The 12,500-nt window shown below is 45.6% G+C and overlaps 1 protein-coding gene across 1 annotated transcript in view; it reads left to right on the forward strand.

Annotated features, from left to right (window-relative positions):
* The window catches only part of LOC307240707 (plexin-A1-like), a gene marked incomplete at both ends in the record, with an annotated part of 204,601 nt that overhangs the window by 172,296 nt on the left and 19,805 nt on the right, over nt 1–12,500 (forward strand). Inside the window, 4 exons of the mRNA XM_080014554.1 lie at nt 1,666–1,900; nt 6,318–6,466; nt 10,426–10,523; nt 12,304–12,462. Of these exons, the coding sequence (XP_079870680.1) occupies nt 1,666–1,900; nt 6,318–6,466; nt 10,426–10,523; nt 12,304–12,462 (641 nt within the window). The remainder of the gene's footprint in view (nt 1–1,665; nt 1,901–6,317; nt 6,467–10,425; nt 10,524–12,303; nt 12,463–12,500) is intronic.

The following is a 12,500-nucleotide window of genomic DNA, read 5'->3' on the forward strand; positions in this document are numbered from 1 at the left end:
TTCCGTCAATAAAAATTAAAAATAGATGAGTGAAAGTGTGTCACCCAGCGCCAGGAGTGAGTGCCCGTACCCGGTTGTCCCCTCCCCTCCCTCGTCTCACTGGCTCCAACACCCAAACTCCAGGAGATTTACAAAAAAAAAAAAAGAAAATCATAACAAAACTAAACAAGAGGAGGCTGGAATCAGACTCTGAATGGAAGTCAGAATCAAAATCAAAAATTGTATTTTTTTTTCAGCTCGGTAGTCTGAAAAAATGAGAATAAAAAAAAGAAAAGTGAAGTAAAAAATAAATAAAAATAGTCAGATATGTGAAAATATACAGAATATTCAAAATGCAATACTTTACTATTTTTATGGGCATATAGGCTATGAATGCTGAAAATGAATTATTACTATGTAATAGCTATCTTATTACAGTAGATACAGTGTAATACCAGTGTTATTGCACGTATGTTTTTGCACAAGTGTGTGAATGTGAGTTAGTCTAATAGAATACCAGCTATGTTGTCGTATGCAAATCCATCAAATTTTCATCTCCCACGACTCATTTTCAGAAACCGATTCCCACTCAAACTCCTCTTTAATTGGCTTGATCGAAGCAGCCCCCCTTTCCCCCGGCCCCCATCAGGTCTGGGATAATTGGCTCCGAAACCATTCTGCAAAAAAAACAAAACAATCTAATTGTCTCTTCTATTGCAAATTTAATTAAGAGCAAATTGAATTTGGCCAGTATTGATACAGGGACGATGACACAAAGCCAGTTGTTGCTTTCTTTTGGCATGGGGGGGGTAACAGAATGTCAGAACTTTAGCCTGTGTTATCGACCCCCCCCGTGGATACCTTGATGTGACAGATTTCCTGTGTGAGTGTGAGTATGTTTCTTTTTTTTTTTAATGTAACTGTTGCCAGTCAGAAAAACCATTACACGTGTTTGACTTCCAGTAATTACCGCGGCTCCTCGGGGAAAAAATTCTTTTTTCGTAAAATGCTGGTGATTACTCTGTTTGATTACTTACGCCTGCCGTGTGTGTGTGTGTGTGTGTGTGTGTGTGTGTGTGTGTGTGTGTGTGTGTGTGTGTGTGTGTGTGTTTTTGCATGTGTATTTGTACTTTTTTTTAACTCTGATCCGCCGGGAAAAGACAAAAAATTTACAGACTTTATTATGACTTCCTCAGAATCGGAATCTGTTTATTTTTGCTTATTTTTAGTTTTAGTACATTTTCATGCGCAGGAAGTTTGTCGTGGTGAGGATTGGTGTATTGCTATTCATGCAAAAAAAATTTATTATAACAATATGAAAAATAAATACAAATAATTGTATAACAAAAATAATAATTAAAAAGAATAAAAATAAACAAATATTCAGAGATCGGAACATTTTAAAATATAGACATAAATAATAATAATCACCAATAAATAATGGGTATTTTTAAGAATATATATGTAGTATATAATGTATAAATTATTACTAGGTATAATTTAGGTGTTATAAATAAGGTATAAAATGAGGTATGGAATATTATATATATAACTTATTACTATGTAATTACTAAATTATTATCTAACCTACTAATTAGTCTAGTCTTAAGCACTATACTATCTTATAACTACTCCCTTAATTCATAATCTCTGGCATTTTATTTATTTATTTGTATTTTTTTTTAGATCCGAGCCGGCGGGTTCGAGTACTCACCCGGGACGCTGCAGATCTACTCGGACAGCCTGCTCACGCTGCCCGCCATCATCGGCATCGGCGGCGGCGGCGGGCTGCTGCTGCTGGTCATCATCGCCGTGCTGATCGCCTACAAGAGGAAGTCTCGCGACGCCGACCGCACCCTCAAGCGCCTGCAGCTGCAGATGGACAACCTGGAGTCCCGCGTGGCACTGGAGTGCAAAGAAGGTGTGTGTGTGTGTGTGTGTGTGTGTGTGTGTGTGTGTGTGTGTGTGTGTGTGTGTGTGTGTGTGTGTCTGTGGGTTCTTTCTCCTGCAAAGTTACCTTCCCATACGCATTGTGTCACTCACCATTGTACTCAATGTACAATGGTGAGTACAATATTGTGAGTATTTATTAGATTATCTACTTAAATACAAGTTAAAAGTATTCTACTCATTTGTTATTTTTTAAACATATATATCCTGCATATAATCATTCCCTCCAATAACAGCAGCGTTCAAGAGAAAGCACAACAAGCCTACACATCCGAGTCAAAACCGAAACAAGGGCATTTTCGATAATTAAAGTGGAAATCTGTAACATTATTTTTGTTTAAAAAAAATCTCATATTTGACGCTTTTTAGCCGGCACTTCTGAAGAAACACCCAAATCGACGCATTCGCTGTGCATTATGTATGCACTCCTCGATTTCTCCCTTCTGGTCCGAGTTTGCTAAAGCGGCGTAGGTAGCTGTGGTCAGTAAACTGTCGATATGAATGAACATTTATGAAGAAAGGACGCCGTCCTCGGACAGAAAAAGATATCACCACCACCTCAAGGGACCAAGAAAGACGAAACCAATGACTAAATCAGAAGAAGGCAATTTTTTTGGAGGAAATAAAAGTGAGCGTCTTAAAGGTAAATACTAAAGTAAAGGTAAACACCGAGGTAAATACAAAAAGATAAGAATTATACAGTATATACTCAGTCGCAGTTATGCAAGTAGGTCGTTTGTTTTGCTCTGCCATTGCGATACGCTTTGGAATTTTTACTCCCCATGATAATTATCATGAGCAGCTCAAGTGCACAGTTGACAAAACGACGCACTCCACTATTTGTGTTTCGCATGTGATTGTGTTTGTGTCCTCCATCCCTCCGACCCTCCATCACCGGTCCCGGCGATCTTGTCTGCCGTGGCCCAGAGGTTCCAGTGGTCGACTAATTGGTTGTTATCAGCGTCCATCCATCCTGCAGAACTCCGTCCTGTCATCCCACTCCCAGAGAGAGAGCGAGAGAGAGAGAGAGAGAGAGAGAGCGAGAGAGAGAGAGAGAGAGAGAGAGAGAGAGAGAGAGGTGACTAAATAGGGGGAACAAAGGTAGAGGATGTCGCGGTGCTTGGTCATAGTGACAAGAGGACTGTTTGGAGGGGGAAGGGAGTACTGAGCGGGAGCAAGGGGCAGAGTATAGAGTAGAGACCCCAGGGCGAGAGACACTGTAGGGGTGAAATCAAGAGCGAGACTGGGAGAGAGAGAGAGAGTTGGAAAGAGGAAACCCTGTGACCGTTACCGACTTGATTGGACACAATCCAGATGCGCTCGTCAGGTCTTCAAACCGGTCGCCGAGCACTTGAGTTGAGTGCTGACTCCGACCGCGCTAGATACCGGTGGCCATGGCGGCTGACCTCTTCCTGGGAGGATGTTTTTCTTCCGGAGACATATTTCCATTGCAATCATCCAGCAAAACTTCCCGGAAAACTTGCGTTGACTCCTGGTTTTCCGTCCGATGGTTGTCCATTTGAGATTGGTGTGCGTCCTTCCTTCCTTGGGATCCTGGTTTCCTTTTCCAATGATATACTACGCTGTCTTTTTTCAGGTGGAACTAAAGATAAAAGATGGAGCCACCTAGTAGAGCATGGTGCTACGGCACTTTTAGGCAGCAATCAAAGGGGACAAATCAAATATTCTCTCCCTTCCCTCAAAGCAAAACAGATTAGTCTCCCAGCAATACCAGCATTGGGTTTAAAGTCAACTTCATCATTTGTATCCATCAGTCATACTTTATTAAACATCTTCATCTCCCTGCTTAGGTTCCTTACTATTTGCTTCCCAATTGTTCGACTGTTCTGGTCCTGATGTCCTACAACGGACACGACAGCGGCACGTTGGCCAGTCTGTGGCCTGGTAAACAGAAAAAAATCCCCCCAGATCTTCCGGAAAATGAAGTGTGTCGCCGTTTGTCCGCCCTCTCGCCCCCCACCGCCTCCCTTTTTCTCCGCCCTACCTGCTGTGTTTGGTCGGTAGAGCACCCACACACACACGTGTATGTGTGTGTGGGTGAATTTGCATGTGCGTGCGTCCAAGGGCCGGAGATATTTGTGTCCATCCTTAATGAATCGGGGTCATAGGGGGGTCATTTGAGTCATCACATGTCATCCCTGAGTGACTTACCCCCTCAGGTACACAACTTCAAGCTCCCAAGGTGTCATGGTCACGAGACTGGTCACACTAAGGCACAGTACTGCGTTTGACCACAACCTCTAATCGTGACCGGGGGGTTTGGGGAGAAGGGAGCGCTGCTCAAACTGCGCCAGCCCCAAGAGAGGAGAATTCAACGTCACTGAACTCGTTGCTGGATGTGTCCCGCTTGGTAACAACTCAAAAAATTCAGTCATGCTGGAATTTCCATTGGGGTACATTTGGATGATTGGTCTCGCTGTTCCCGACGCCCTAAGTCTTTCAAATTGGGTCTAAATTTGACTTTGATTGATTTTAATCTTTGTCTAGTAAACCCGAGCTAACCTGAGCACCACAGTCTCCACCTCAAACCTCTGCAATCCAAATGAAGTACTGGTCAATTCAATACTCAGCAGAAGACCTGCAAATGTCCAAAGACCTTCTTCTGCCGCAGGAGGTGAAAATGGATTTCAAGGAGATGCAAATGACCCCTGCCTTCGCTCTGACGGACCAGAGCGAATATAGCTTTTGATGAGAAACCGAATCGGCAGTTCATGCCGTCGGCTCCGCTACGGAAAGTCATCACAACCAACCAGCTAGCGGGGCTAACGGCATGTAAAAAAATCCCGCCAAAACAGATGATGATCGCTGAAACAACAACAAATCTGAACATCTTGCTGCTGCTTTTTGGTTTCGGGTTCCGTTGGTCTGCGAAAGCACATCAAAATGGAAACATTTGTGTCAAGGCCAGCAGGCTTAAATGCAGGCTGTTGAGAACGGTTTCAATATTGTACTGCCACATAGTACTTACATGTCGTACTGCCACATAGTGCTTATATGTTGTACTGTCCCATAGTACTTACATGTACTGCCACATAGTGCTTATATGTTGTACTGCCGCATAGTACTTACATGTCGTACTTCCATATAATACTTACATGTCTCACTGCCACATAGTACTTACATGTCTTGCTGCCACACAGTACTTACATATCGTACTGCCACATAGTACTTACATGTCGTACTGCCACATAGTACCTACAGTATATGTCGTACTGCCGCATAGTGCTTATACGTCATACTGCCACATAGCACTTATATGTCATTTTGCCGCATAGTACTTACATGTTGTTCTGCCTGATAGTACTAACATGTCGTACTGCCACATAGTACTTTCATGTCATACTGCCACATAGTACTTACATGCCGTACTGCCTTTTGGGGTAGAAAACCTCACACCGTTCGAAAGGCATCAGATAAGAACTAAGGTTAGGATGAGATGGCGTGAAGAAATCTTCATTGCGATAACATCCTCCGTTTCTTGTCTCCTCTTTTCCCATTTCCCCTCTTTTATTCTTTTCCACCCTTCTCTCTTTCATCTCCTGTTTTTTTTTTTCTCTTTCCTCGCCACTCCTCTCTTCTCTCATCTCTCTCGCGGACCAGCCGGTCCAATAACAGCTGGGGGAAATGATGTGTGAAAACTCATCCGTCGCTCTTCTTAATAATTATCCACTCATGCAATTAATTGACTTTCCTATCCAGGAACTTTGTTTTTTTTTTGTTTTTTTTGTGTCGCAGTTCCGCTCAACTCTCTGCTCTAGCTAGACCCCCCCCACCCCCAAAAACAACGTTTGGGTTGTATTTATTTGACAAGTGAAGATTGAATTTGTCTGTAGTTTAGGGCGAAGGGAATTTGCTTCCTATTTATGTCCTCAGCTGTCAGTCAAATGTTGTGAGTGTGTTGGAACACATTTCAAGATCCTCACGTGTAGACTGTCGGAAAAAAAGGAGATCAATTACAGTACTTTGCCTGGGAAAGGTCCCTTACAAAAATCTGTATATAAGTGTCGTAAACATCCTGTATATTTCAGCTGAGCGCCTCCGTCGCCGGTAAAGCTTTTTACCGTGCTCTCGTCTCTCGCTCTCTCTCTCCCTCTCCTTTCATCGTGTGACCTGTGATTATGCGCTGTTTGCTCGCCCGCCTTCCCTCCTTCCTTTTGTCTTCCCGGCGCTCCCTCTCTCTCTCTGTCAGGCCAACGTAAAGCATCCAAAGCGCCGCCGGCTTTGTTTCAATTAGAGTCCAATCTGAGATCCCGCCATGATCTCTGGTTTCTTCTAATTCCGTTGGCAGGTCTTTGTTAATCTATTGCAGATCTTTCCACATGGTGTTTGAGTTCACCTTCCGCATTCCCTCTCTTTTGCAATGGCAGCATTCGCCGAGTTGCAGACGGACATCCATGAGCTGACCCAGGAGCTAGACGGTGCCGGTATCCCCTTCCTGGACTACCGCACGTACGCCATGAGGGTCCTGTTTCCCGGCATTGAGGACCACCCCGTGCTCAAGGAGATGGAGGTACGGGTCAGTACACCACCCGACGAGAAATCAAGTAAACCAGTTAACCAACCAAACCTAACTTACCAAGCATAGAGAAATTGTTAGAACACTGCTGCACTAACAAACTAATCACCAGCATGGAACCCAAGGCACGCTGTGGAGGCATTTCTTCCTAAATGCTAACAGAAACGCTTGGATTTGTAGCATTTACTCACAAATCCCTCAGAAATCCTACTTTCTGGAACATCTCTTCATCAGGAATGCTTGGATTTATAGCATTTCTTTAGAAATACTTAAGAAATCATACCATTTCCAACTACTATGATTGACTTATGCTGCTTTCTAAGTGGGCATCATTATTTAGTACTGTAGGGGGCATTGAGAGGTTCTTCCACAGCATTGTAATTATAAATAAATCCTTTAATTTCACTGGCCACAGTGTCGTAGCAAGCAAAGTATCACCACGACATCTGGTGAAGGCTTCCTTCAAACAAAGGAGATCAAAAGGCCGTCGGTTATTAACAGAGTTATCATTGGGGAGCATGGAACGCTTTTTGCAGCGTTTGATGTCCCACTATTATATTACTATTTGCTTTTGCATTTCCTCAGTAGGCCAGATAATTCACCACATCAAAGTGACCTCGAGCAAGGCACTGAGTCACCTCCATCTTGGATGCTGGATGTGATATGACTTCCTATAAAGGGGTCGTAGGGCGCAAAATCTGTTGGAATCACTAGAGTTACACTTTAATTGAAGGCATTGTGTTGAACTATTACAACCAATTTTGAGACATATTCCAAGCTTTTAATGGTAATTTCTGACATTCTAGTTAATGCATTTTATTTTGTATGAAGGTTGTTGCTAGTACAGTATGTTCAAATCCTCCGAATCTAAGCCTGGATGGCAGAAGAAGGCCGAACAGGCTGCAGCCTTGGGGCTGAGCTGATATATAATAGGGACAGGGGAATAGAGATTTTACAAATTCAGCTCTTCTATGCGCTCCTCCACCTGCTTCTCAATTTAGCGCGCAGCTGATAACTTATATATAGATAACTCCCGGTGTAATTTATTTCTGTTGTGAAGCTCCATGAATGGACACCGCAGTAATCCAGCAACATAAAAGAAATAGCTCCACAGTGGACCAGACATCCTGCAAACTTCACAGCAAGGACTTTATATTCTGGAAGCATTTTTCATCTTCAAGCTTAAAGCTTTGGGGAAGTCTAGTGGATTTCGCGATGGACAGATCCCTGGAAGAGATGGTATAAAACTCGCAGGAGCGAGGTCTGCGAGGACATCCGGCTGTATCAGCAACGTGCCCAGCAGTGCCTCTTCACCTCGGAACGACCCTGACCGTAGCCTATATTTTACCTAGTTTGTTGTTATATATGCGACCCCCAGCTCTCCTTCTCCTTCATCATTTATTTTTTCGAGAACCTGGCGCCATCATTAATTTCCTCCCGTGGGACAGGAGCTCTCTGGCTTATTCTTGAAGTGGCGGTGTCTGGAGTGGTGCTTCAAGTGATTGAGGGGAGACAGAACTTGCGTGCGAGTTTGACGCCTTTGTGCGAAACAAAATGAGTGAAAAAGGGATCAAGGGACAGTAAACAAAGAGCAGAGAATAACTCAATAGACGCCAAAGATGAAGGAAGAGATAACAAAAAAATTTGTGCAGAGAGGACTGGGGTACCGTCACTGCTTTCGAAGTCTCAATTCACTAACTAGGTACATCCAAATGTGAACCTCACAGCTCCATCTATACCATGTTTGAGAGTAGCCGCAGTAATTCACTTATTTATCACTGTTAAAGGACCATTCCTACCCAAATTGAGTTTTAGCCTGTCTGCGAGTCAGCACACACATTTGACATTACCCCTGACCAATTTCCCAGTGATGGCTCACATTTTCATTTCATTTTCTTACATCGTTAATGTCATGTGAAACCAGTGGTGCTTCCACCTTGTCAAATGCAATGAAAATACCACAATAATTCATAGGTTCTATTCGAACCTGACATGGCCCTTTCTGTGTAGAGTTCATTGTCGTGTGGTTCCTCCCACACCAAAGACATGCAACTTAGGGTAAGATGCCCTTGAGCAAGGTATTGTTCAGAGTTGGTCCCCGGCTGCTGTGCTGTGGCTGCCCACTCCTCCCAGACAGGATGTGTAAAATGCTGTGCCGAATTTCCGAACAGAGATTAATAAAGTGATTCGTCTTCTTCTTAAAGAAAGTTTCTCACCATATTGTCCAAATGATCCATAGTCCTGGAAATAGAGTCGGGAGCGTTTTAATCCCAAACTGCTGCCAGTACCCACCCCTCAAAACGGAACTTTTCGAACAGGGGAGACGCATCGAGACCAATAGGTGGAGCAAAAAAGGACTGCGTTCTGAGTTCACACTCCACATTGAGCGCACTTCCAGCATCGTTCAGGGAGGGACATTGCAAGATTCCTATTTTTTCGTCACGTTCTCTCATTGTTGACGGCCCGCTTTCGGTATGGGCGGGAGAAAAATTGTCATCGGCTCCGGAAGCGGCGAGACGTTCCCTCCCAAAAGGTCCATCTGGATCTACACTCTGTCGTCCTCCGGCGCATCTACTTTTCGAGCCGAGCGTCGAGACCTCTCTGAGCGATGAGACCGGTGGGTTAGGGGGGGCTGTCGTAATACAGCAGATGATCAAGGCAATGGAGCGCTAATGTACGACGGTGCGGGAGAAAAAAACAGCCTTAGTTGCTGAATTGACCCTTTTATTCCTCGTATATTTCGCCGTTCCCTGCATCTCTTGTGCGCCAGGCAGTGCTCCGGCGGGGGCCGAGAGGTTAAAGAGGGCTTACGTATTTACTTTACGGTACTGTCTAGCTTCCTTTTTTTCTCACCCCCTGGGGAGAGGTTGGGGGGGGGTATATGTGCTCCAATCCAATGGCCTGCATGACAGTGTCTCCTGGCTTTATCGCTCTGTGGAACAAACGCCCCGCCTTGCAATGAGAGACCGGGACACTTAATCATGGCATGTAGGGGGAGGAAGGAATAAATGTCATAGAGGATGAACAAAAAAAATTGGTAGCGCCTGATTAGGAGAGAGAGAGAGAGAGAGAGAGAGAGAGAGAGAGAGAGAGATCAAATCAATGCTAGTGAGCCCATTGAAGCAGAGACCTATAGGTTTCTGGTGAGTTGTTGATGGGTACTGACAGGGGCCAGCCACTTGAACAAGCAGTGTGCACCTCTGATGCCCCCCCCCCCACACACACACACACACTCTGCTTGTCACGCTCTGACGATTCTTTACTTTTGTCCCTTGTCATTTCTCTCTCTCTCTCTCTCGCTCTCGCTCCCCCTCTCTCTCTCTCTTCACTGTGTCATCTTTCCCATGCTCGGCTGGTTTCAGGGGGGCGCGGCAGATCATTCGACACTTCAGGAAACTTCCACCCAAAGAAAGGGAGGAGCCAACCCCCCTCTACTTCACCTACCACACACACTCACACACACACACACACACACACACACACACTTACACACACACACACAAACACACACACACACACACCCACACTTACACCTTTTTTTTTTTACCTCCATCTCCCTGGAGATAAGAAAAAAAAAACGATCCATGACCTCATCATTGAAATGATCAAACTGACTTAACAGGAGGTCGTCCCTCGCGCTGTTCGCGCTCCACATTGCGCACACTTCCAGCGCCGTTCAGGGACATCGCCAGCTTCCTATATTTTGTCAAGTTCTCTCATCGGTGACCACCTGCTTTCGGCGCGGGGGTGAAAAACAGGCAAAAATTGGCGCCAGGAATCGTTGAGATGTTCCCTCTCAAAAAGGCCCATCTTGCCCTCACATCCTGTCCCGCCTTTATTCCAGTCAAAACGACGACAGGGTTTGGACGACCCCCGCGCGGCTGAGACGCCGTGGTGTGGTTGCCTCGGTCGTCTCACGTTTCCATCCTCTGCATCGTGTTCCGTCTTCTCCTCTGCAGGTCCAGGCCAACGTGGAGAAGGCGCTGACGTTGTTCGGCCAGCTGCTCACCAAGAAGCACTTCCTGTTGACCTTCATCCGAACCCTGGAGGCCCAAAGGTGAGACTGCCGTCTTCCCAGTCGGACATCCACCATTGTATGGTATTCAGCGTCGACGCTAGCGCTGGAAAAACGGGATTCTTCGCACGTCAGGGACCGACACTCGCCTTTAGTTGTTGGTGGTCGCCGGCTTGGTAGCCAAGCGTCGACTGCTGGTTGCCGGGCTAAATGGTTGCCTGATTTTAACCATTTAAAAATTGAGATATAATGATCCTATCTAATTATAATCCATATTTTAATACCTTCACTTGTTTCTCTCACTGTTTCCACACGCATACCACGCTCTTTTTGAAAGCTGTCTTTCATGAAAAGTGGTCGACAACGGGGCAACCGGACTGATCGTCGGCAATGTCCTCAATCTGTTATTGTCGGAAAACCGTTATTTTCAGGCCTGGCACACCCAGGGGCGGACGTAACTGGGGGGGTTAGGGGGGGTCCGCAACCCCCCCGCCCTTCCTGGAAAAAACAGAGAGTTGTCCCTTTCAATATATCATTGTAAACATAAACGACATAATTGTGAATAATATAATAATACGCGTCGAATGCACTTGTGCTAATTTTAGACGCAAAACAATGCCCCTTGATGAGTGTGACCGCTCCTCTTCTCCTCGGCCAATTTACGCCGCTTCTCGAAACCCCCCCCCCCCCGTTTCTCCAAACAAAACAAAAACAGTCAGTTTTTATTTCAGATCACGTGTTTATGTTCCGGGGGGGCACAGTGGCGCAGTGCATTGCACTGCTGCCTCACAGCAAGAAGGTCCTGGGTTTGATTCCTGCGCCTGGGCCGCTGTTGGCGCCGTGCTCCGTTATCTCCCAAATAGGAGTCTTTCTGTGTGGTCCTCCAGGTTGGGGGTTGGCCGTGGGGTTAACAACCTCACCCCGTAAAAAAAAGCATGTTATGGAAACGACGAGAAGGCGCCATTCTGGTAAAATGGTGGGGACTCGTCACCCAATGTTCCAGAAGGAACAGGAGGAACTGAACTGTTTATGTTCCTAAGTGTCATAATTGGAAAAAATAAGGCACCGACACACAGTTTGCATGCCTCTGTACTGCAGAGTGACAGGTGTGTTGGAGAACAGGAGGTCCTCTATATTTGGATAGGTGTCGTGTATTTGCCCGGCCAATGTCCTTTGACGTGTTGCTTTATCCAGTGCATGTATTTCAATGGGAAGTACACACGGCATGCGTGAACCTGGTCTTTGTTTGAACGCAGCAAGAACCACTACCGCCATTTAGGGTTTGTGCCGTCTTTAATCTTTACCTTAAAGAAATGGTTTTGAGAGAGAAATACGGGCTCAAACCTTCTAGTAGACGAATGCTTGTGCTATCGGTCGCGAAACCCATCAAAATGCCCCCGAGCAAAAGCACTGGGCAATCTCCCATGTTGCCCCTCTGACCTCTGGTGATTTGCGACCATCCCTCCCCTATGGGCCCCTCTTGCCTTGTTCCTACATTGGAAATGGATGACAGTCCTCGCCCTCCGCAGGGACGGTTGGGTGTTTTAAAGAGTCGTTTGAAACCACAATTTTATATGCTGGCTTTTTATCCGCCGAACAACCAAGCCCCTTGATCATTGTGTCGCTTTTATTCATTTTAATTTTTCCTTAAATTTTTTATAGGCATACCGTCAACCTTTGAGCGGCGAGTTTTGCGCGCATTGGCTGGTTCGGGGCGATTTAAGTGTTTTATGCCTATCATTAATGTTTCAGTTTTTTAATATGCCTGTAAAGCCTTATACTAGTACTGTATTTATCACCATTATTGTCCTTAAACGTCCAGGTCCTTCTCCATGCGGGACCGGGGCAACGTGGCGTCGCTGATCATGACGGCCCTGCAGGGGGAGCTGGAGTACGCCACGGGCGTCCTCAAGCAGCTGCTCTCCGACCTGATCGACAAGAACCTGGAGAGCAAGAACCACCCCAAGCTGCTGCTCCGGAGGTGGGCAGGTGGATGTAATGGGAAGGGAACAGAGAGAG

The sequence above is a fragment of the Zeus faber genome, assembly GCF_960531495.2.
Source record: "Zeus faber genome assembly, chromosome: 15".
NCBI classification, from domain to species: Eukaryota; Metazoa; Chordata; class Actinopteri; order Zeiformes; family Zeidae; genus Zeus; species Zeus faber.